This window comes from Salmo trutta, chromosome 5, assembly GCF_901001165.1.
Source record: "Salmo trutta chromosome 5, fSalTru1.1, whole genome shotgun sequence".
Taxonomy (NCBI): domain Eukaryota; kingdom Metazoa; phylum Chordata; class Actinopteri; order Salmoniformes; family Salmonidae; genus Salmo; species Salmo trutta.
In genome coordinates this window covers 24,734,573-24,759,754 of record NC_042961.1, presented here as the reverse complement: position 1 = coordinate 24,759,754, position 25,182 = coordinate 24,734,573, and the positions used below count along the sequence as shown (strand labels likewise).

At 45.8% G+C, this 25,182-nt stretch overlaps 1 protein-coding gene across 1 annotated transcript; it reads right to left on the bottom strand.

The window, feature by feature from the left end:
* Positions 1–348: 348 nt before the first annotated feature.
* Positions 349–24,879, bottom strand: LOC115193474 (fibrillin-1). The gene is made up of 24 exons (XM_029752159.1): positions 24,380–24,879; positions 21,763–21,818; positions 19,497–21,584; positions 18,754–18,876; positions 15,298–15,431; positions 12,917–13,084; positions 12,623–12,802; positions 11,737–12,340; positions 11,420–11,569; positions 10,623–10,837; positions 10,434–10,509; positions 9,295–9,594; positions 8,669–8,902; positions 7,421–7,573; positions 7,106–7,284; positions 6,662–6,860; positions 6,291–6,410; positions 4,998–5,117; positions 4,798–4,818; positions 4,596–4,663; positions 4,151–4,334; positions 3,648–3,776; positions 3,195–3,357; positions 349–766 (listed from the first exon to the last, which is right to left on the bottom strand). The coding sequence occupies exons 1-24, from the start codon at positions 24,382–24,384 to the stop codon at positions 607–609; spliced, it is 5,829 nt and encodes a 1,942-aa protein (XP_029608019.1). The 5' UTR covers positions 24,385–24,879; the 3' UTR covers positions 349–606.
* Between the last annotated feature and the right edge of the window lie 303 nt (positions 24,880–25,182).

The window sequence follows — 25,182 nt, the reverse complement described above, 5'->3', positions numbered from 1 at the left end:
GATTCAAGTGCTTCTCGTTTGTTCTCTGTATCTTCATAACCATCAAGACTCAGAACCCTACAATACCCTCCACCACAGTGCTGTAGACATTATGCTCTAAAGTACAACCGCTGATGGACTGAAGGTTAAGAAGAGGACCCCACAACATGCTGTCTGATAAATCAAATTACTACAATCTTCTCTGCGTTAATCCGTTGCATGTACAAATATGTGGCGACGCTCACTCTGTGATATTAATACAAATGTGCTTTACACATGAATATAATAACTACGATTAAAAAAAAAAGAATGAACAGAAAGCATTAGGTTTCACATGGGAAATACTTAAGGCACATGAATGGCTCTATGTTTGTTTGTTTACTGGTTTATTAAGTTCCCTCGCCCAGAGCCGTCCAGCCTTTACTTCGACGTCCTTGCTAGGAGTGCTCGTCAGAATCACACCACGAGATATGCTTTGTTTCTCTCCGTATCAATTTCCGTGTTCTTCTTTTCTGAAATACATTGGACTTTGAAAGTCCCTCAGCTTTAAGCAATTGGATATTACAGTATAAATAATATATTGACTTTGTTTTTTTGTTTTTTACATGCGCAATCATAATAGCGCTGTTAAGCGTGTGTGAAGTTTGTACTGCGACGCTTCCCGGGTGTAAGGTCGTCGATGACGCGAGGGCTGACGTGGACGTTGTAGTGTAGAGCCGGGTCCGAGTAGTTGAAGGGCGGAGGGTTGTACTGCTCCCGAACATATTCTGGTAACAATTGAGGAATTCTGCACAGAAACAACACAAAGGAATGAGAGTTGTCCAACGGTAACACTTACACCTGGCACACTCAGTACAGACTTAAAATGGCCATTATGCTATTAGACATGGATACAGAGTTGCATAGTTATAATCCAAATAGGTTGCATAATCTCTATCAGATGAATAGCACTGTGTGTCCATGCGACAATGGCCTATTTCCTATCATTATAATAACCTAATTCTACAACATCCCCAATCACCTCCCCGAGCATGAAGTCCATAGGGTCGTTCCATTTGAGTTCCATTATTTTTTGACCGAAGCCCTTTTGATTTGAATGAAACTTTCCATACATATTTGCCCATGGTAGAAGTGGTCAGAAAGTTAAACATTCAGGAGATAGAGGTTCATTATTTTTGTTGTTGTTGATAAAATGCATAAAGATCAGTTGTTTTAAATTATACTGTCAATCTTCCATAGGAAACCTATTGAAATATAGATAATAGAACAGACATTCCCATTTAAGTTGACATTCGACGGTGGGTGGACTTGTGGCCATCTTTGTGGTAGTAATTGGTAGTTAACATTTCAATTCAATTACCATTTCAGTAACACTTTACTTGACACCCAGTGTCATAACGTGTTATGACACAGCTGGCATAACTTGTCATAACCTGTCATAACATGATCATAGCACTGTCATGACCAATATATTTCCACCTGTTGTGACATATATTGCGTTATGTTATGGCTGTTATGACACCCACTGAAGAGTGTCAGATCCCACATTGATTTTAATTAGTTTTATCCCTGCCAAGAAGTTTCTGTTCGTTTGAAAGTTTCTTAAATCTTTTGTTGTTGTAAAAATTCTTTATAGTCATGTTTTTTTTCATCATATTTTAAATAACTTGTAGAAAAGACACTTTATGACACTGTGAAGAAGCATTATGACCATCCTGTGTCACTTTACTGAGACTAAGAAAATACACTTTATGACACTGTCAAGAAGCATTATGACCATCCTGTGTCACTTTACTGAGACTAAGAAAATACACTTTATGACACTGTCAAGAAGCATTATGACCATCCTGTGTCACTTTACGTGGACTAAGAAAATACACTTTATGACACTGTCAAGAAGCATTATGACCATCATAATCATATAAGCCAGATAGGCCTACATACGTACATGCCTTTATATCAGTCATCGATCAAAAAGAGGGTGTATTGTCCTGCTCCTGAAATTTGCATCTGCATTTATCCCAGTCTTCAGCAACAGAGCATTGGGGTAGGTGCATGTCTGATGTGTGTGCAATAACAATGATCATTTAATATGGTACATTTTTTGTTGTTGTTGTATGTAACAAACATACTATTGACATATAGGCTATGGTGTTTTGGAATGTTTTGCCTTGTGTGGTAGGTTGTGTGGGTTTTTACACTCTTATGTAGGTGTCATAACCATCCATGACCATATTATAAACAGGTTATGACAAGTTATGTCAGCTGTTATGACATACACTACATGACCAAAAGTATGTGGACACCTGTTCGTTGAACATATCACTCTTCTGGGAAGGCTTTCCATTAGGGATCCCGAGTGGCGCAGCGGTCTAAGGCACTGCATCTCAGTGCTAGAGGTGTCCCTACAGACCATGGTTCGATCCTGGGCTGTATCACAACTGGCCGTGATTAGCAGTCCCAAATTCTTATTTACAATTAAATGTATTGTCAATCAGTGTTGCTTCCTAAGTGGACAGTTTGATTTCACAGAAGTGTGATTGACTTGGAGTTACATTGTGTTGTTTAAGTGTTCCCTTTATTTTTTTGAGCAGTTTATCAAGCTCAACCGTACACTTTTTTCCAGTGATGACGACTTGTCTCATGGTATCGTGGGATATACAAAATGGGTGAACTTTGAGCACCTCTATCTCCGGAATATTTTGGTATTTAGGTTCAAAAAGTCACTTTCTGACCACTTTTACCATGGACAAATATGTATGGAAAGTTCAGAAAGGGGTGCGGTCAAAAAGTGACTCATACATTACACTGTGGTTTAGAGTATAAAGCGGGGCCAGGACTCAGGATTATGTGTCTCTAGTCCACTGCCACCTGCAGTCATGGAGATAATACACAAACAGGGCTGATGGACATACGGACACCAGATGTACCTCTATTATCCTGCAGAGGTCACTAGCTACAAACTTGGTGTTGTGTTTCTACCCAATCTTGTGCTTTTTGTGATTATGTACTGCCTTGTAGTTCTGCTGCAATAACGGTAAACATTGTATCTGAACTGAGGGTAAACTATGCATCTGTTACTGTAAATATATATATATATATATTATATATATATTGTGGTTACAGTATCTTTCTGAAGGTACTATATACCATTAGGTCTGTGTGAATGTTGTATACACCATGTTACTGTCTGTGAGGACATTCAGGGTACTCACTCTCCTGTGATGGTCTTCTTGCGGGAGCAGCAGAAGCAGGCGAGGGCAGACAGTAGGAGGAGGACAGGGATCCCGATGCCTAAAACCAGGCCCAGGATCAGGGGCTTCTTATCCTCCGCCGTCTGGGCCACGGCTATCCCCGTCCTGTTCAAACCCCCCATGTCTAAATAGTGGGCCAACAGCGGAACGTTAGGTTCAATAGGCCATTAACACATTATTATGTCATACTTAGGCCCCCCCCAAAAAAAATCTTGGTCAGTTCCCATGTTAACATAATTTAGTAGCTGGCCAGTGCATTTGGTTCTGGGTTCAGAGAATACATGCTTAGTGGAAACTCTTTTCCATAACCATAGTATGAAATGACGACGTGAAATGACCAGGAAAAGCATCACACCCTGGGTATTTGCATAAAATGGTAACCGGTCAACGACCCATCTTTTCCCACAGCCTCACCTAAAATGCAGGATTGGGTGTAGTCGACGTCGGTGGTCCCGTTGCACACACACCTGTACCCTCCGTAAGTGTTGGCACAAAGGGCAGGTTGCCTACACACAGCCTCATTTGATTTACACTCATCCAAGTCTGTGAGAGAGAGACGAGAGGATAAAAGAGAGAGGGTTTGGAACTGTGACCGACCAACAATTTGTAATACGAAACCATCTCAGTTCTTGCTGGCAAACACCGACTTAGGACTGCATCTTTGACAACTGCATTAATCATAATCACCATTATCATCATTGTTGACATGACAATGCGCAATGTGTGGTTCAAGTTACGCTTCTCCTGAGAGCATTGTTTCACATTACATAGTGTGACGCCCGCCTGCACTGCCACCTGTCAGGGATAATAACGTTTTTCTACTACTATTACAATCAATCAATTCTCAGTCCGACAACTCCTCGTGACTATACAGTAGAGTTTAACAGAGAAACGCATTCAATCCCTGAGTGTTTTACCTCCGACTTCAGCGGTTTTGATGCCGTAGTAAGCACTGACGCGGGTCAGGTAGTCTCTGATGTACCAGTGGGGTGTGTCACTGGACACGTTGATCCTGTACTCATCCAGACCTGAGCCCTGCATCGGCCGTTTCATCACAGCGTAGAACTTGTTCTGGAAGCCCATTGACAGAATCTCCTCCAGCTGTAGGACGGAGAAGTTTGTCATCATTTTGTATAAATACACATATCATCACATCATTATGTCACACCACTCAGCCATGATCTAAATTTACACACACAATCCTAGGAGCCAGAGTTTTCCCTTTCCATTTCTGGACTGGTATCCCTGGTCAGGTCATGTGATCTGGAAAAACTAATGGACCTATAGCTCTTTTTATGTGTTCCACAAACACAAATGTAGCAATTCTTCATTTGGAGCCCACACACACCCTCTCTCGCTCACCTGCCTCAGTCCCTCTCCTCCAGACCCCTGGTTCCTCCAGCCCAAGGACACGTTGAAGATATTGAACCCTGTCAACAACAACAACAACAAGGCCATAAGATGACCTCACACTCTACAATGTGGTCACGATCACCATGGTGGCACAGTAGTCATGTCTTGCTGTGCAGTATTGGGGGATTTTTTTGAAAAATAGAAGGCTTACCTGGTGGATTGGCAGAGTCCCCTGCAAAGGAACAAATGAAATGGTATCATCATTATACAGAGATAATCTGGTTAACATATTACTTCATAAAGCCTTTACATGCCTGACATAGTGTAAAGATCAATAATACCCTGCAGAAGATACTGTTTCATGCAGTACTATACTGGAACAGTAGTAACTGGGCCATTCTGTGTACGTACCACAGCCATCGGTTTCCTCAGTGCTCTGGTAGCGACAGGAGCATCGGACGGACCCTGGCGTGTTCACACACTCAAACTTGGCGTTACGACAGGCCGATGGGTCCAGGCACTCATTTATGTCTGAATCAGGAGGAATATTACCACTATGTACTGTAATCTCTTCAGAAAACAACTGCAACATGGCTCAGAGATACATGGCCAAAAGTATGTGGACGCCCTTTCAAATTTGTGGTTTCGGCTATTTCAGCCACACCCGTTGCTGTCAGGTGTATAAAACGGAGCACACAGCCATGCAATCTCTATACACAAACACTGGCAGTAGAATGGCCCGTACTGAAGAGCTCAGTGACTTTCAACGTGGCACCGTCATAGGATGCCATCTTTCCAAAAAGTCAGTTTTTCAAATTTCTGCCCTGCTAGAGCTGGCCTGGTTAACTGTAAGTGCTGTTATTGTGAAGTAAAAACATCTAGGAGCAACAATGGCTCAGCCGCGAAGTGGTAGGCGTTCTCTGGAGTGATGAATCACACTTCACCATCTGGCAGGCTCATGGACGAATCTGGGTTTGACGGATGCCAGGAGAACGCTACCTGCCCGAATGCATAGTGGCAACTGTAAAGTTTGGTGGAGGAGGAATAATCGTCTGGGGCTGATTTCATGGTTCGGTCTAGGCCCCTTAGTTCCAGTGAAGGGAAATCTTAATTTACAATGACATTGTAGACTATTCTGTGCTTCCAACTTTGTGGCAACAGTTTGGGGAAGGCCCTTTCCTGTTTCAGCAGGACAATGCCCCCGTGCCCAAAGCAAGGTCCATACAGAAATGGTTTGTTGAGATCGGTGTGGAAGAACTTGACTGGCCTGCACAGCCCCTTGATCTCAACCCCATCGAACACCTTTGGGATGAATTGGAACGCCGACTGCAAGGCAGGCCTAATCGCCCAACATGAGTGCCAGACCTCACTAATGCCCTTGTGGCTGAATGGAACCAAGTCCCCGCAGGAATGTTACAACATGTTAATGCCTATGATTTTGGAATGAGATGTTCGACGAGCAGGTGTCCATATACTTTTGGCTATGTAGTGTATTTTACATTGTTTTCAGAATGTATGTATACTGTAGTGACCTTAACGCAACACCTACGACGTCGTCGAGAGGTTTGGATCTCTTGGCGTGAAAGCTATGGTGTTGGCTTGACAGTCACAAAGTCCAGGGTTCAAGCCCCGGTCAGGACTACCCCCTGACTTTGCTACAACACAGTATGTTTATGTCAGAGGTCAGGGGTCAAGGGTCAGTACCTGTGCAGTTGCGTCCGTCCCCAGTAAAGCCAGGCTTGCACCTGCAGGTGTAGTTGTGCCCTGAGCTGAGGCAGTCGGCCATCGTGTGACAGGGAAAGGGGAAGGGAGGGAGGCAGAAGTCTGAGAGGAAAAGAAGGAGAAACATGAATGAGAACAGCTCAATGGTAATGACTAGGGCCAGGAGTTGAGCTGGATGAGGAAAAACTCCTGACTAGTAGTAATGAATAATTTCCTGAATACAGGTAAAGAAGTTGCTAGCTGAGTCGTGTTCATTAGGGCACGCAACTCAAAACGAGCAGGTAGCCCCAACCTGTTTTCTCTCCCATTTAGTACCTAATGAACACAACCCTTGTTATCCAAAGTATACCAACCATTCTCAAAGCACTTGTATCCCTGCTTGTCCCCGTAGATGGTGGGTGAGGGGCACTCTCCACAGGTGAACTGGTCTGGCTCTCCCTGGGATTGAGACTGGCACTGCACTCCTGGGAAGCAAGGGTTCCCTTTACACACGTCGGTGGTATTCCCACAGAATTTCCCACTGAAACCCTTAGGGCACAGACACCCTACCACCTGGGAGGACAAGGCACAAAGGAAGGGTGTGTGGGTTGATCGGCATGGGAACATCATCTCACACTCAAAACACAGGACTAGTTCATATTGCGCTCTGGGAGAAAACACCCCAGCCCATATAGAAATACTCCCCTTATGGTTTTGTCTGTCTGTCTGTCTGTCTGTCTGTCTGTCTGTCTGTCTGTCTGTCTGTCTGTCTGTCTGTCTGTCTGTCTGTCTGTCTGTCTGTCTGTCTGTCTGTTTACCAGAAATCTCCCCTGCAGATGATTGTCCACTATGCTGTTATATTGGCAGGTGCCACCGTTGAGGCAGTTGCACACCTGCAGGATGGGGGTGAACTGAGAGCTGAACAGCTGGTCATCAACTCTGATGGTCAGGTAGACAGGCTGGATGTTGAGTGGTGTCCAGGTCAATATGCCATCACCTATAGGGAGAGACACATGAAGGAATTATAGGAAACTTCGCCAAGAGGGGGAGGGTTGCACGTGTGCGCGTGTATGTGTGCGTACATGTGTGCATGCATGCGTGTGTTTGTGTGTGTGTGTTTGTTTGAAGCTCACTTTTCCCAACAGATGCTTGTGGTGGTCTGGGGAAGAGCAGTGAGAAGCTTATAGGGTCTAGGTTGGTGTCTTGAGTGCTGATCTGCACGCGAACAGTGGATTTGACCTTACAACGGATCACCGTGGGCTCAGTCACAATGGGAGGCATGTTCCCTACATAGGAGAGAAATCAAAACATGTCAAACTCAACTTTGGAACTCGAAGCCAGTTCTTTTGTTTTTTTTAATTGTTCCCCTTTAATAACGGACTGATTTAGACCCGGGACTCTAGGTGGGTGCAATTAAGAATCAGTAGAATAGAAAACCAGCAGGCTCTGGACCTCGTAGGATAAGAGTTGAATACCCCTCACCTATAGAGAAGCATGTCAATTGACCCAATCAACACTACACTGCATTCAATGAATTCTTACGGAGCGAATGGCAGAATGCTGTGGAGTAGGATGAAGTTGCACATACAGGCCAGTGGTGGAAAAAGTACCCAATTGTCATACTTGAGTAAAAGTAAAGATATCTTAATAGAAAATTACTCATGTAAAAATGAAAGTCACCCAGTAAAATACTACATGAGTAAAAGTAAAAACGTATTTGGTTTTAAATATATTTAAGTATCAAAAGAAAATGTAATTGCTAAAATATACTTAAGTATCAAAAGTAAAAGTAAAAGGAGAAATAATTTCAAATTCCTTATATTAAGCCAAGCAGACGGCACCGTTTTCTAGTTTTTATTTATTTACGGAAAGCCAGGGGCACACTCCAACGAAGCATTTGTGTTTAGTGTGTCCACCAGATCAGGTAGTAGGGATGACCAGGGATGTTCTCTTGATAAGTATGTGAATTGGACCCTTTCCCTGTCCTTCTAAGCATTCAAAATATAATGAGTACTTTTGGATGTCAGGGAAAATGTATGGAGTAAAAAGTACATTATTTTCTTTCGGAATGTAGTGAAGTAAATGTAAAAGTAGTCAAAAATATAAATAGTAAAATAAAGTACATATACACAAGTAGTTTTACTTACGTACTTTACACCACTGATAGACACTGATATAAGGTTTGTTTTGTGTTTACCCCCCTAAACTAGCCCAACTAGGCAAATACTTTAAGATTAGACTCTGTAATTGGGGAGGGTAAACGGATCCTAGATCTTTGTCCAGAGGGCAACTTTTACCCAGAGCACAGAGAATGTGACTCGAAGAGGAAGTGCCAACATCTACAATAAAGATACAAATTCTTGAACCTCTGGTTGACTCACCAAACACCATAGCCAGCTTGTGGTACAGCTCCTGGGACTCCAGACTCTGCAAACCCAGTCCAGTGTCGTTAGAAGCCAGGATGTCATGAACACACTGCAAACTGCCCTGACATGTCCTCCTCAGTCTGTCTTGTACAGCTGGACTCACTGACATCAGCTCCTCTGTCGAGGCTGGAGTAAACCGGCCAGGGGGTGGGATGGAGAAGAGCAGGCTCTCTGGAACAGGCACAGCCCCTATGGAACACATTACAAGACATCACTCAGAACCCTCAAGATAGCTCACCATATTTGACATTAGACAGTGACTGTACAGACATGACCTTATAAGTAACCGAGGGGCTCTGTGTGAATTCGTACCCACTTATCAGACCAAGGATAAAAGGGTGAAAGACCGCTCCTTTAAACACCTAGCAGTGTCTGTGAATGGCTACTTATATATGAGTGGAGTTAGGGGTACTTAATCTGCGTGATACACTATATTTGAATTAGGGGAGAGAGACCAGACTAGCATGCTACCTAGAATGAAGCAATGTATTTGGACATGCATTCTAAGTGGTATGTTAGTATTGACATTCAATGTGCCGCCAACTCCTTCAATGTGACTTATTGACTTAAGCCTCACTCACAGGACAGGCCAAATTGGCGCAGGCTCTCCTCCGGGGGAGGGTTGTTCTTGGGGGAGGTCATCAGCTTCCCGTCAGACTGCAGGAAGTCATCGGTGCGGTTGGAGCTCCAGAAGCCCAGCAGGCCCACGGTGCGGCTGTAGAAGGTCTGGGGGACCTCCACCAGGGCGGCCAACTGCTGTGCACCACCACCTCCACCCACCCTCCACACCACCACGTGGAGCCCTCCGGCGTACACTGCCGCACAGCTACTGGCCGAGGTACAGCGCACAGCAAAACCCTCCTTGCCCATGTGCACCACACCTGCAAGGACAGCAGAGGGCACTGTTATGTCATCTTAAGGGGATATGAGGATGGCGTTCTATTGCTACTGCAATATGCTGGGTCCCAGCCCACTCGGGTGTGGAAGGGAATGAAATTGTAGACCAGATCGCCATATAATTAATATTCATCTTCCACTGGTTAGAGGCGAGGCCAAATGTAAGATCAGAACCATTTTGATGGATGTGTGGCAGAAGAGATGGGACTCTGAGCCCAAGGTCCGGCATTTACATGCCCTCTATAGAAAGGTCGGTGGACCAAGATTCAAAGGTCAGATTAGGAAGGAAGAGGTGGTGTTTGCTCGATTGCGCCTAGGACTTTGTACACTGATCTCGTCATTACATCCGGTTGGCCAGCATGTGAATGGTTGTGTCTGGAGGGTATGGTTGAGGAAACGGTGGAGCCCGCGTTGTCAAATTGTTGTAAGTGTGTTGAAGAGAGGGAAAGATTGAAGTGTAGGGTCATTGAGATTGGACTGCGTTGGTACCGACTTAGGTAGGAGGATTTAGAAATGTGGAGCGTAATGTTGTAAACTGTGATTGACCGCACACTCCGGCCCAGTAAGTGGCGGCACGCACCTTCAGCGTTTGTTTGCGGAACCGCCATCATATCGTAAAAGAAGAAGACGCTACTGTAATATTGTATGTAACAAGGGTTGGAGAATGATGTTCCAGGTAGTTTGCAACGTAAAGAGATTTACTATATTCCTAAATTGCATTGTCTAGTCTGGTGTAAAACGTTGAATCGATATCTTCCTGTTTCTGTGCCACGTTTGTTATGGTAGGCCAAGTGTAGGCCTGTGTACTGCTTAGATTTCTTACCGACAAAGACTGGGACCTTCACATTATCCACCAGGACCTCCAGTCCCTCTCCCGACTCTGCACACCGCCACTCGACCTGAACACACGCACATTCACACAGAGGTGAGGATAATCAAGCACGTAAGATCTACAGCCCATAATTACAACCCATCAGACAGACACACACACACACACACACAACACACTAACCTTGCCGATGCCCTGGTGAAAAGCAGCCATCCTCACCACCGTGGGGACCCGTCTAGCCTGTCCGTCCGTCTCCAGCTCGCACGTCTCACCCTGCAGCGTGAAGATATTGGAGCCCGTGTAGGAGGAGAGGCGCACAATGACAAACTCGCCGAGGGCCTTGAAGGAGTACTCAGTCCCATCGAATGTGATGAAATGAAGGCTGCCGTACACCATGCCTGCGGACAAAACAGGTACGTACTGTATGAGAAGGAAACAATTCACTAATCAAGACTTTACACAGGACATTTACACTCATTTACACTAATGGGTCCAAGCAGACAGGCACACAGTGAAGGATCTGTCTACTATCACATAATGGGACCAAACATGTGGGCTATATATCACTGACAAACAGTGACAAAATGATGTATTATTAAGCAACACGGCCCGAGGGGGTGTGGTATATGGCCAATATACCACGGCTAAGGGCTGTTCTTAAGCAGGACGCAACGCGGAGTGCCTGGATACAGCCCTTAGCCGTGGCATATTGGCCATATATCACAAACCCCCGAGGTGCCTTATTGCTATTATAAACTGGTTACCAACGTAATTAGAGCAGTAAAAATAACTGTTTTGTCATACCCGTGGTATACGGTCCGATATACCACGGCTGTCAGCCAATCAGCATTCAAAGCTTGAACCATCCAGGTTATAATAGAGTATATTCTGTGACACAAGTCAATAATAATTAATTCAATGAGCTAACAGGAGTTGAAAGTAAATGACCCCCATTCCGCTGAGTATAGGTAAGCTCTCACCAATGCCCTGTGTTGCCTTGGCCGCGGTTATGCAGCAGTCGGGGCTCACCCACCCGTAACCTTGGCAACGGTCCAGGGGTCTCTTGGCCAGATAGAGGTGGCACAGAGGAGACTGGATACAACACCACTGGAACGGAAGGAGATCCTCATCTAGAGATGGAGGGGGGAGAAATAAGACGACAAGAGGCAATAGGGATGAGTTTGCTAGTTTAAAAGACATGCAACTGGTGATTACATCAATGAATGCCGTTATTGATTTGAACAGCATCCCGAATGGCAGGTTGAGCTTTCACTATATGACGTAAATGAGACGGTACCTATGTGTTTCTGTGCAGTGGCTCCAGAGAAGTAGCGCTCACTGTATCCAGCCAACAGGGGACCTTGTGGGTCATACACACATCTCTTCCCTGAGCCGTGCCGATTGGACAGGATGGACTGGAATACGTGACCCCCACTGCCCCCCCAGCGCAGTCCCCGTAGCTCCCTCACCCGTACCTGATCCTGCTGGTTGGGGGGCAGGGTCTCAGGCCCGAAGGCCAAGTCCTCCAGTGCTTGGGCGCGGGTACAGGGGCACGATGACAACCCCTTGGCCCACTCCTTCGGCTCAGGCTCCTTTAGGACCCACACCTGGCACCTCATCTTGGGGTCCTGTTCGCGCTCTGTGGGCCCTGTCAGGTCATACACCAGCTGACCCAGTTTACCTGTGTTCCCCCTCACCTCCTGAGGCCTATACCTCCCCCCTGGGCCAAACAGATTTGTTGAATTCGTGGTCTCGTTGAAAAAGTGGGCTCCACCGTCGGTGTAGCCTGTGAGGGCGTCATGGTGGATCCTCTGGCCAGGACCCCAGTACATCTCCCCGAAGCGTAGCAGGGCAAAGGAGCGCTCCCCGTCCGTAGTCAGGATGCACTGGAAGGTGTTAGTCTGGAACAGGCCACAAGGTGGCACCACAAGAACAGAAAGATGGGGAGAGAAATGATATGTGAGGACTGATGAATCAGGTAGGTTACATTCTCCCAGCAAACACTTGAGCAACAATGGGTGCTAATCTAGGACAGACATCCGAGCATACAATACCACACCCTGTACCATCCAAAAACCCACTTTCCTGCTGGACATGCAGTCATGTTTAGCGCCAATAGACACCTACAGTATATGCCTCTATTGGAGGTTGACATGATCGGGACATGGCCATTGAACCAATACCTCAGAGTGGTTGATTTTCTGATAGGTGACAGCCATCACATGATCCCAAGTGATCTTTAGAATCCAGGCTGGGGTGAACGCAGGTTTGTCGTTCCGTTCCTCAAACCGCGTCACATCGTCCGCTGTACGGCTGAAGACAATTTGGGAATATATATCTGACATATTCAGCTTGTGGTATTCCTAGGAGAGAGAAAATAATTCAGATTAGATGAGATTAGTCCGATGATTGTCATCCCCACTTTGACTCCACTCTGACCCAAACTCACCCCTCACCCCTAACCCTTGACATCTCACCTGATAGAACAGCTTCCCCTCCCCGAGGGTGAGGTCAGCATCGTCCCAGAACACAGCCAGCATTGCCAGGCTCTCATTGCCACGGAAACCCGTAGGGAAAGGGACAGGAAGCAGGAACTGCTCGTTCTGACTGATAGACTGGAACTGAATGAGTCCATTATCTGAGAACTAAGCCAGAGAGAGAATGATGTATTTATTTTATATAAAAAAAAAAATAAAAAAAAAAAAAATATATATATATATATATATATTCATTGCCAAACCTACAGTATGTCTTATGAAACATGCATTCTAGTCAAAACTATTCTGATTTGTCCTTTACTACAACATTTGGAAAGATACAGTGGGGGAAAAAAGTATTTGATCCCCTGCTGATTTTGTACGTTTTCCCACTGACAAAGAAATGATCTATCATTTTAATGGTAGGTTTATTTGAACAGTGAGAGACAGAATAACAACAAAAATATCCAGAAAAACGCATGTCAAAAATGTTATAAATTGATTTGCATTTTAATGAGGGAAATAAGTATTTGACCCCCTCTCAATCAGAAAGATTTCTGGCTCCCAGGTGTCTTTTATACAGGTATCGAGCTGAGATTAGGAGCACACTCTTAAAGGGAGTGCTCCTAACCGCAGCTTGTTACCTGTAAAAGAGACACCTGTCCACAGAAGCAATCAATCAATCAGATTCCAAACTCTCCACCATGGCCAAGACCAAAGAGCTCTCCAAGGATGTCAGGGACAAGATTGTAGACCTACACAAGGCTGGAATAGGCTACAAGACCATCGCCAAGCAGCTTGGTGAGAAGGTGACAACATTTGGTGCGATTATTCGCAAATGGAAGAAACACAAAAGAACTGTCAATATCCCTCGGCCTGGGGCTCCATGCAAGATCTCACCTCGTGGAGTTGCAATGATCATAAGAACGGTGAGGAATCAGCCCAGAACTACACGGGATGATCTTGTCAATGATCTCAAGGCAGCTGGGACCATAGTCACCAAGAAAATAATTGGTAACAAACTACGCAGTGAAGGACTGAAATCCTGCAGCGCCCGCAAGGTCCCCCTGCTCAAGAATACATATACATGCCCGTCTGAAGTTTGCCAATGAACATCTGAATGACTCAGATGACAACTGGTGAAAGTGTTGTGATCAGATGAGACCAAAATGGAGCTCTTTGGCATCAACTCAACTCGCCGTGTTTGGAGGAGGAGGAATGCTGCCAATGACCCCAAGAACACCATCTCCACCGTCAAACATGGAGGTGGAAACATTATGCTTTGGGGGTGTTTTTCTGCTAAGGGGACAGGACAACTTCACCGCATCAAAGGGACGATGGACGGGGCCATGCACCGTCAAATCTTGGGTGAGAACCCCCTTCCCTCAGCCAGGGCATTGAAAATGGGTCGTGGATGGGTATTCCAGCATGACAATGACCCAAAACACACGGCCAAGGCAACAAAGGAGTGGCTCAAGAAGAAGCACATGAAGGTCCTGGAGTGGCCTAGCCAGTCTCCAGACCTTAATCCCATAGACAATCTGTGGAGGGAGCTGAAGGTTCGAGTTGCCAAACGTCAGCCTCGAAACCTTAATGACTTGGAGAAGATCTGCAAAGAGGAGTGGGACAAAATCCCTCCTGAGATGTGTGCAAACCTGGTGGCCAACTACAAGAAACGTCTGACCTCTGTGATTGCCAACAAGGGTTTTGCCACCAAGTACTAAATCATGTTTTGCAGAGGGGTCAAATACTTGCGTTGTTCTGGACTTTTTTTTTGTTATTCTGTCTTTCACTGTTCAAATAAACCTACCATTAAAATTATAGACTGATCATTTCTTTGTAAGTGGGCAAACGTACAAAATCAGCAGGGGATCAAATACTTTTTCCCCCCACTGTAATTATACCAATGAGAAAGCATTATCGATCAAAACCTTGGTACTGACTTGGCCAAGCAGATCGTCACTGTGATGGTGCACATCTTTGATAGTGTTGTCATATTAATACGTTTCAATATTGTGGTAGAATAAGTCTTTCCCAGTCTGGCTTTATACTGTACTGTAGAACCAATCCTACGGCTTCTTTGAGTATTACTTATCCTTAGTTCCGTCACAGGTGATTATTTTATTTTGGTGAATGTATGTGTTTTAGATTTGCACATATATCAGTGTTTTGTTTGTTGTTGCTTTTTTGTGTGTAGATCAGTTTTACTATTGCAGATAAAGTTTCACAGCAAAGGCCATTTCAGAGAAAAAATCTTCTTGCATCTGCATCGAATTAAACACTGTAGAATTGTCAACCAAAAAAATTGTACTAATCATTTATCTTGCGGTCTTCAGTTCAGGGTCAGTCTCAGAGGAGTGAGTAAAGATGTGGATACTCACATAGACCCGATCATACAGCTTGCCTATGAAGGGGAAACCCATAGGTGGTGTGATGTAAGGAGAGTTCCCATCTTTTGTGTCCAACCACACTCCTATATCTCCCACCTCGTCACCAAACGGGTACAAATCACTCTCTGTGAATTACATCATTGTAATTATGACATTTTGATACACTTTTCACACATAGAAAATATGCAAAATGCCAATTACTATATATGCTGCAAGAATATTCGAAGACGTAAACAAGCTCTTTACACTATTTAGCACTTCAACTACTTCAAGTGTACACTAGACACATTTAGTACGTGTTCAGCATACACTACCGTTCAAAAGTTTGGGGTCACTTAGAAATGTCCTTGTTTTAAAATAATGTTCTTTTGCCCATCTTAATATTTTATTTTTATTGGCCAGTCTGAGATTTTCTTTGCAACTCTGCCTAGAAGGCCAGCATCCCGGAGTCGCCTCTTCACTGTTGACGTTGAGACTGGTGTTTTGAGGGTACTATTTAATGAAGCTGTCAGTTGAGGACTTGTGAGGCGTCTGTTTCTCAAACTAGACACTCTAATGTCCTTGTCCTCTTGCTCAGTTGTGCACCGGGGCCTCCCACTCCTCTTTCTATTCTGGTTAGAGACAGTTTGCGCAAATCTGTGAAGGTAGTAGTACACAGCGTTGTACCAGATCATCAGTTTCTTGGCCATTTCTGGCATGGAATAGCCTTCATTTCTCAGAACAAGAATAGACTGTTGAGTTTCAGAAGAAAGTTCTTTGTTTCTGGCCATTTTGAGCCTATAATCAAACTCACAAATGCTGATGCTCCAGATACTCAACTAGTCTAAAGAAGGCCAGTTTTATTGCTTCTTTAATCAGAACAACAGTTTTCAGCTGTGCTAACATAATTGCAAAAGGGTTTTCTCATGATCAATTAGCCTTTTAAAATGATACATTTGGAGTGATGGTTGCTGATAATGGCCCTCTGTACGCCTATGTAGATACTCCATTAAAAATAATCCGTTCCAGCTACAGAGGTCATTCACAACATTATCAATGTCTACACTGTATTTCTGATCAATTTGATGTGATTTTAATGGATGAAAAATGTGCTTTTCTTTCAAAAACAAGGACATTTCTAAGTAACCCCAAACTTTTGAACGGTAGTGTACATGCAGAGACATTCAATCCCTAACCACATACAGAACACAGAGCAAAGTTAACTTGCAGCGTAGCTTTATGAAGGAGTAGCCCACCCTTAGCCAGCTCAGTACAAACAGTGTTGTTAGAGGCACAGGAGCAGTTGAAGGACCCTGGGTAGTTTCTACAGGACGTGTGGGCGGGGCATGCCGAGGGCGACACACACTCGTCCTGGTCAACACACCCTCTGTCCCCATGCCCCCCTCTCTCCCCCCTGGTATCCCAGCCACCGGTACAGCGGCACTGGAACCCCCCCGCAGAGTTAGAACAGGTGGCAGCAGAGTGGCATCCTCCGTTGTTCTGTTGGCACTCGTCCAGGTCCACACACAGGGCCCCAATGCCCAGGAGTCCTGGGTGGCACACACACAGGAATGACCCGGGCGTGTTGTAGCAGAAGGCGCGTTTGTGACAGGGCGCCGTCAGGACGGCGCACTCATCCACGTCCTCGCACCAGGTGCCGTTGCCCGCGTGGCCCTGGGAGCAGTGGCACGTGTAGGAGCCTGGAGTGTTCCAACAGCGCGCCGAGGGGTGACACACCTCGGCACCCTTACTATTCCCACATTCATCCGTATCCACACACGCTCCCACATCCTCATGGTACCCCCCGGGACAGTCACAGTGGTACGTCCCGGGCAAGTTAGTGCACACCTGGTCAACGCGACATGTGGTATTAAAGAGGCACTCGTCAATATCCTCGCACACCGTGTCATTGCCTTGTGCCCCTGGCTCATACCCGTCCAGACAGGGACAAAGGAGGGAGCCAACAGTGTTTTTGCACACGGAGTGATCAGGGCAGGGGGCGCCCTCCGGGTCGCTACATTCGTCTACATCCTGGCAATCTGTGCCGTTCAGGAGGAAGCCACTATTACAGGGACACCGATAGGAGCCAGGGAGGTTGATACAGGTGGAAGAGGGCTGGCAGACAGAGACAGAGCTAGAGGAGTTGGAATACACCTCAGAACACTCGTCCACATCCACACACTCAGTACCGTTGCTCCAGAAGCCCACGTAGCATAAGCAGAAGAATGAACCAATGGTGTTCATGCACGTTCCGTTGGTACAAAGCGGCCCGAGGTCGGGGTCCGAACAGTCCTCGATATCCTCACACCGATCATTTATACTGAGGAATCCTACGTTACAGGGACACAGGAAGCTGCCATAGGTGTTGACGCAGGTGCTGTTCTCAAGACAGGTGGAGTTGTCCAGGCACTCGTCGATATCCTGGCAACCTGTGCCATTGCCCCGGTAGCCGTCCCAGCAGTTACAGACAAAGGAGCCGGGTGTGTTCTGGCAATCTGAGCTATCCGGGCATCGCGCCAGCCCCAAGACACACTCGTCAAGATCCAGACACTGAGAGTTGTTACTAGCCAGGAAGCCCAGATCACAGGGGCAGCGGTAGCTGCCCTTTGTGTTGGTACAGGTGCTGTTGTCAGGACAGGTGTAGTTCCCCGCCTCACACTCATCCACATCCATGCAGTGTGTCCCATTGTCCTGGTAACCATCCCAACAGTCACACGTATAGGAGCCCTCTGTGTTGAAGCAGTAGGAGGACTCCGGGCAGTACTCCCGCCCCGATCGGCTACACTCATCCACATCCCAGCAGGCCACCCCGTTGCCATGGAAACCACCCCGACAGTGGCAGTAGAAGGAGCCCTTGGTGGGATGGCACACTGCGTGAGGGTGGCACGCCAGGCTGGCGTTCAGGCAGTTCTCCTCGCTCACACACGTGCCTGCTTCGTAGGCTAGGCCCAGAATGCAGGTGCAGTTGTACCCCCCGGGGGTGTTGAGGCACGTCAAGTTCCTCCCACAGGCGGAGGGGGAGAGACACTCATCCACGTCCTCACAGACGAAGCCGTCCCCCTGGTACCCCTGCTGGCACAGACAGACGTAGGAGCCGTACGTGTTGTTGCATCGGGCCAGGCGGCTGCAGTTGTGGGGCTCGGTGGAGTTGTCGGCACACTCGTCAACATCCTGACACTCAATGCCAGTGCCCTCGGTGCCAGGCGGGCAGATACAGTTGTGCGATCCGGCGGTGTTTGAGCAGCTGGCAAGGGGGTGGCATCCTCCATTTTGGTTTTGGCACTCATCAATGTCTATAATTCATCCAAAATGGGACAGTGTCAGGAAAACAGCCCCACAAGTTGCTAAAAGAAAGCTCACAAGAGAATCCACACAAAGGTAGAGCAGGTACAGTATACATGAACAGTCTTAACAGAGTTATGTCATGGATACTGATGATAGAAATTCGAAGAGAAATGTTGCGCTTACCAGAACAGTTCTTCCCATCGCCAGTGAAGCCACTGAGACAGAAACAGAGGTGACTCCCTACTGTGTTCACACACTGGGCAAACTCACTGCACTTCTTGTCTTCAGACACACACTCATCCACATCTGAGGAGAGAGAGAGAGAGAGAGAGAGAGAGAGAGAGAGAGAGAGAGAGAGCGAGGAGAGAGAGAGAGAGAGAGAGAGAGAGAGAGAGAGAGAGAGAGAGAAGAGAGTGAGAGAGAGCGAGGAGAGAGAGAGAGAGAGAGAGAGAGAGAGAAGAGAGTGAGAGAGAGCGAGGAGAGAGAGAGAGAGAGAGAGAGAGAGAGAGAGAGAGAGGAGAGAGAGCGAGGAGAGAGAGAGAGAGAGAGAGAAGAGAGTGAGAGAGAGCGAGGAGAGTGAGAGAGAGTGCACGAGAGAGAACAATGAGTCAAGGGGGAGGGATCTTGAGAGGATTCATGAGAGTAGATCTGTACCAGTACAGAGGGATATGCCAACAAGTGTTATATGTTTCAGTAAGATTGGCATTTTAGCATTCATAGCAATGGTTATCAACTACCACAGGGATGAGGGATGAGAGAGAATCACCTGAACAACATCAACATCTTACAATTTTATAGTACAACATATTCTTAATAATTTGTAACACCAGATTTTGAAGAAAACATATAGGATTTTGCAAATGAGTGTTTCTTGAGAAATATTGAGTGGTTCTGGTAGTTTTTGTGACTAAATCAAATCCTCTTACCAACGCAGTTTGTCCCGTTCTGTCTGTAGCCCACTTTGCAGAGACAGGAAAAAGAGCCTGGGATATTCACACACTTCGTCTCATTCTGAGGGCACACATTCTTCTGACACTCATCGATATCCGAACAGGCGAGTCCATCCCCCTCAAAGCCTAGGTCACACACACACTGGAAGCCAGCAGGCGAGGGGTGGCAGAGCCCATGACGGTGGCAGGCAGGGGCACACCGGGGACTGGGGGCGACACAGGTGTCATTATAGGCCACTGTGCCGTTCATACACGAGCAGACGTAGGCTCCGGGGGAGTTGACACACTTTGAGATGGGGGGACAGGTGGTGGCGTTGGAAAGGGCACACTCATCCACATCCTGGCACCGGAAGCCATCCCCAAAGAAGCCCTGCTGGCAGGAGCAGGAGAAATCCCCGGGTATGTTAACACACAGTGCCCGTGAGTGGCATGTGCCATCTTCAGCACACTCGTTCACATCCTCACACCTGGAGCCGTTGCCTATGAATCCGTGCTTACAGGTACAGGTATGGGAGCCCACTGTGTTCAAACATGTGGCGCTGACGTGGCAGGGGTTGTTCACTTTGCACTCGTCGATATCCGTACAGACCGTGGTCGCTGTGGGGCGGGCAAAACCCACCCGGCAGGGGCACTCATACGCCCCCTCAGTGTTCGAGCAGTGTTCATTGAGGTGGCATGGCTTCTCCATGGCCTGGCACTCGTCTATATCCTGGCATATGGTGCGGTTGACCAGGTTGAACCCAGGAGGACACAGACAGGAGAAGGAACCTTTACTGTTGACGCAGGTGGCTTTATTTCGGCAGCCTCCGTTGTCCACCAGACACTCGTTCACGTCCGCGCACTGGATCGCCCCATCCCCGGAGTAGCCTACCTGGCATCTGCAGTTGAACGTGCCCGCAAGGTTGGTGCAGAGGGCATTGGAGTGGCACTGCTGTGCCAAGGAGCACTCGTCCAAGTCCTCGCAGGTGATGCCGTTGCCCCTGTACCCTGCCCTGCACTCACAGGTGAAGGAGCCCGGGAAGTTGGCACAGGTGGCGAAGGGGCTACAGCGCCCGATGGCACACTCATCCAGGTCCATGCACTTGGAGTCGTTAAAGACGTAGCCCGTGCCGCAGTCGCAGTAGAACGACCCCCTGGTGTTGACGCACGCGGCCGAAGCAGGGCAGATATTAAGGGTGGCGCACTCGTCGACGTCGGTGCACTTCCTTCCATCCCCTAGAAATCCGGTGCGGCAGGAGCAGTCATAGCTGCCCAGCACATTGATACAGGCAGCGTTGGGGTCACATGTATTCTCCCCATTACACTCATTGATGTCCCTACATGCCTGCCCATTCCCATTGAATCCATCGAAGCAGGTGCAGCGGTACGAGCCCAGCGTGTTGACACAGTCAGCATAGAGACTACAGATGTTACCAGCACACTCATCAATGTCCTCACAGGTTTGTCCATTGCTCTGGTAACCAATACTACAGGTGCATTGGTACGATCCAGGCAGGTTCTTACAGCCTTTGTAGCCAAAGGAGGCCGAGCATACACTGGGAGTCTCTGAACACTCATCTAAATCCAGACACAGGTAGTTCCCATTGCCCTTATAGCCTGTGTTACAGGTGCACACATAGGAGCCAGGGTTGTTAAAACAGGTGGCATTCCAATGGCAGATGCCACCGTTTGTGCATTCGTCAATGTCCGTGCACTGAAACCCATTGCCATTGAAGCCTCCCTTGCACTTGCAGTCTCGCCCACCTTCTCTATTCGTACAGAGGGCACTGGCGTGGCAGCCGCCGTTCTTCGTCTGGCATTCGTTGACATCCTCACATTGGACTCCGTCGCCGAAGTAGCCGTCCAGGCACACACAGCTGTGGCTGCCCAGTGTGTTGTAGCAACGGGCCTTCGGGTGGCAGCCGTGGAGGCCGGTAACACACTCGTCAATGTCCACACACAGTAGTCCATCTCCATGGTAGCCAAACCGACACACACACACAAAGCTATTGCCTTTAGCCTTGAGGCACTCGGCATGGGTGTGGCATTTACTTCCCACCGCTTCACAGTCACTCAGATCAGCAACTAGAGAGAGAGGGAGAAAGAGAAGAGAGAAAAACGTATTAGAATAGAGATAAACGTATTGATGCAGTTAGTTTATTTAGAACTCATATACTATACTAGACCAAAACAAAAGGTAATTGATAAAGAGAGAGATGACTACAGTCAAGATGACATGCAACCAGATTGTGGACAGACTCACCTACAGAGCAGTATCCCAGCACTGCACAAAGACACACCAGTCTTAGCAGTGGTAACCTGCAAGAAAAAGAGTACAGTGAAAATGGTGACATTGAAATGCATAACATAGAAGTTTGCAAATGTATTTCACACCACCTTGAGACTGATTTGGAGGCTCTGGAAGTCCTGCTATTTGTCAGTGCATTAACCTTCCTCCCTTGAATTTGTATGCGTTGCAGAGACGCCGTTATATCATAGAGCTCAACTCTGGGGAACGTAGGTCAATTCCTTGTTCTGCTTAATGGTGGTAGGGTATTTGTTCAATTTATTAGGATCCTTTTTGTTAATTTGCGTAACCCACTTCCACTCCAAACAATGGTACAGGGTCTACTATGACCCTAACATGAAGCTTTTTATTTTTGAGACAAGAATCAACCCACCACAAGAGATCAGTGAAAAGGTACTGATATTATTATCCAATTATAACCAGAATATTATTAAACATTGATGGGATAAAATAGGGAGTAAACGAAACAAAATTATAGAGGTTGCTGCTATTCATTTTTGGATTGGAAATATACATAATTTTGTCAAGACATATTCCAAAAAAGTATTTCATATTCTCTGGTGATAAAACGTGATTTTGAGTATACAGTAACAGTCAAAAGTTTGGACACTCCTACTCATTCAAGGGTTTTTCTTTATTTTTACTATTTTCTACATTGTAGAATAACAGTGTAGACATCAAACTATAAAATTACACATATGGAATCATGTAGTAACCAAAAAAGTGTTAAACAAATCAAAATCAATTTTATATTGTCACGCCCTGACCTTAGAGTTCCTTTTTATGTCTCTATTGTGGTTTGGTTAGGGCATGAGTTGGGGTGGGCATTCTATGTTCCCTATCTATGTTTTGTATTTCTGTGTTTTGGCCTGGTATGGCTCTCAATCAGGGACAGCTGTACATCGATGTCGCTGATTGGGAGCCATACTTAGGTAGCCCTTTTCCACCTGTCTGTGTGGGAAGTTGTTTTTGCATTGCTGTGAGTAGCCTGCGAAACGGTTCGTTTGTTGTGTTGCTGCTTGTTTTGGTTTTTTGCTGGTTCACCGTTTATATTAAAATATGATGAACCTACGCTGCGCCTTGGTCTCATTCCATCAACGGACGTTACATATATTTTGGATTCTTCAAAGTAGCCACACTTTCTTGGTTACTACATGATTCCATAAGTGTTATTTCATAGTTTTGATGTCTTCACTATTATTCTACAATGTAGAAAATAGTAAAAATAAAGAAAAACCCTTGAATGATTAGGTGTGTCCAAACTTTTGACTGCTACTGTATGTTTGTACTAATCATTTGGCATTAACTGCTGTTTCTTTGATTAGGCCATAAAATGAACAACCTTCGAAAAAAAACAAAAGGACACTGAACTGCAATCCATTATTGTTTGTGCAAAGAATGTCCTTGACTGTATTGTTGAGCATCCAAATAGGTGAGGCATCTAAGTCCAGAGGGGTTGGAAATATAAGTCCCCGAACAATATCCCACTGAATAGAGGAAACTGATAAAAAATAATCCCTGTTTTCTGATTGGGTTACAAGCTAAATGCTAAGACTCCCTCTAGGCCAGGTTCAATTAGTGTGTGTCCGTGTGGAGGCCTGTGGGGACAGAGCTTCATACGTATAAACCTGGCTGGTGGTGAGTTGTTTTGCATAAAAATACAGTCTACTGTAAGTCCCAGAGGACCTTATTCTACACAGTAAAGTTATACAGTTACAGTAAACTAAAAGGTCATGTTTGCCTCTTACCAAACCCCTACATTTCAACATTAGGTGCAGTATCCACTGTACTCTCTGTACGTTACTGGGCCATGAAGTGTCGGCTATTTGTTTTCAGGTCCAGAAATAGTTCAAGTTGAAATCTATTAGAATGTAATTGCTCTAATACAACATTCCAGTTTCAATGTTGAAACCCAAATGATCTATATCACAACTTGGCAAATGAAGGTGAAAGAGACATGCGTGTACCATTGCCTTCACTTACGGATACGTTTACTGAGTACCAAAGAACGGGTATGGATTGTTAAAAAATCTAGAAGACTATATGGCCAAGGACCAATGATATGGATTCACTTTTATTTAATCAGGGGAGACCAGGTTCTCATTTTCAGTGGTGCCCTGAGACCTTAAAGTAAAAGATAAAAAAGTATATAACAAGATACAATCGCAAGTACATTACATCAGAACAACTCTAACGCCACAGCCATCATAAACCAAGTTATTAAATCAATCAATGTAAGGATTGCCTTTGAAAATGTTCTGTCCCCCATGCTAGGGAAAAGTGTGTCATCAGACAATGTCTTTATGTTGGGTTTCCTGCTCAGCATCACAGACACCGGAGTACATTAAGAATTTGGCAATAAATTATTAAAATGACCATCCGAAATGTTTCTAAATCACAGAAAATAAGTATGAAACAACCAATTAGGAACCTTTCCAAAATGTATCATATAGAAACCCTCGTGTGTCTAAAAGTCAGAGTGCACCAACAAGTCACATAAAAAACATATATATGTATATGACTCAAAAAGGCCATCAGACATTTACAGGTATCATAGCAGAGGTTTACTCACCGCATATTGTTCTATATTCTCAGAGTCTATGAGGCTTTCATTGGGGCTGAGAGTGCAGACTTCTCTCGGTTGTAAGGTGTGTGTCTCTCCGTCTCTCTGAGATGGATGTGACCGTGTCCTCTCCTCCTTCCTTACCCAGGCTGTGTGCCAGTTCAGTTCCTCCACTCCTGTCTCTTGTCTCCCAGAGGGACCCAAAACAATAGGAGTTCTACCATACCTGAGAGCCCTCTGACATCTTAAACCGCTGAGAAGGGGAACACCCATATTTTTCATGATGTATCATTCCTCTCACAATAACTGGACAAGTCCCCTGAGGGATTCATTTGTCCTCCTCACTGTAAAGGGATAGAGTCAAATAGACAAGGAACACTGGTCGGGATAGGTTCATCTGTAAAGAAGTGTTAGAAGAGTTTTACAGTGTTATTCTACTGAGAATAGTTCACAATTATATGATGTGGGCATTTTACATTTATCATGATTACTTATTGTTTTCTCAGAGGAAGGCCTTTGCACTAAACTATACAGAATGTGCCTCTAGGAATCAGGGCCCAAATTCACAAAGCATCTCAGAGTATTTTATTAACCTTTATCTAACTAGGCAAGTCAGTTAAGAACAAATTCTTATTTACAATGATGGAGTAGGAACAGTGGGTTCCTGTTCCTAACTGCCTTGTTCAGGGGAGCCCGGTAATAAAGTAAGACTACTGTGTTGATAATGCCATTTAAAGGGAAATTACCTGTCTGGTTTATCAGTTCCATTTCCAGGTGGAACAATCACTTGAATAGAGTGTTTTGATATGATA

Bases quoted from the DNA above. Each gene is read 5' to 3' on its own strand.
- LOC115193474 (XM_029752159.1), bottom strand. The intron at 8,903-9,294 runs GTGAGTGAGGCT...TGTGTTCCATAG, and splicing joins GCGCCAATTTGGCCTGTCCT to GGGCTGTGCCTGTTCCAGAG. The intron at 3,358-3,647 runs GTGAGGCTGTGG...CCCACTATTTAG, and splicing joins CACCCAATCCTGCATTTTAG to ACATGGGGGGTTTGAACAGG.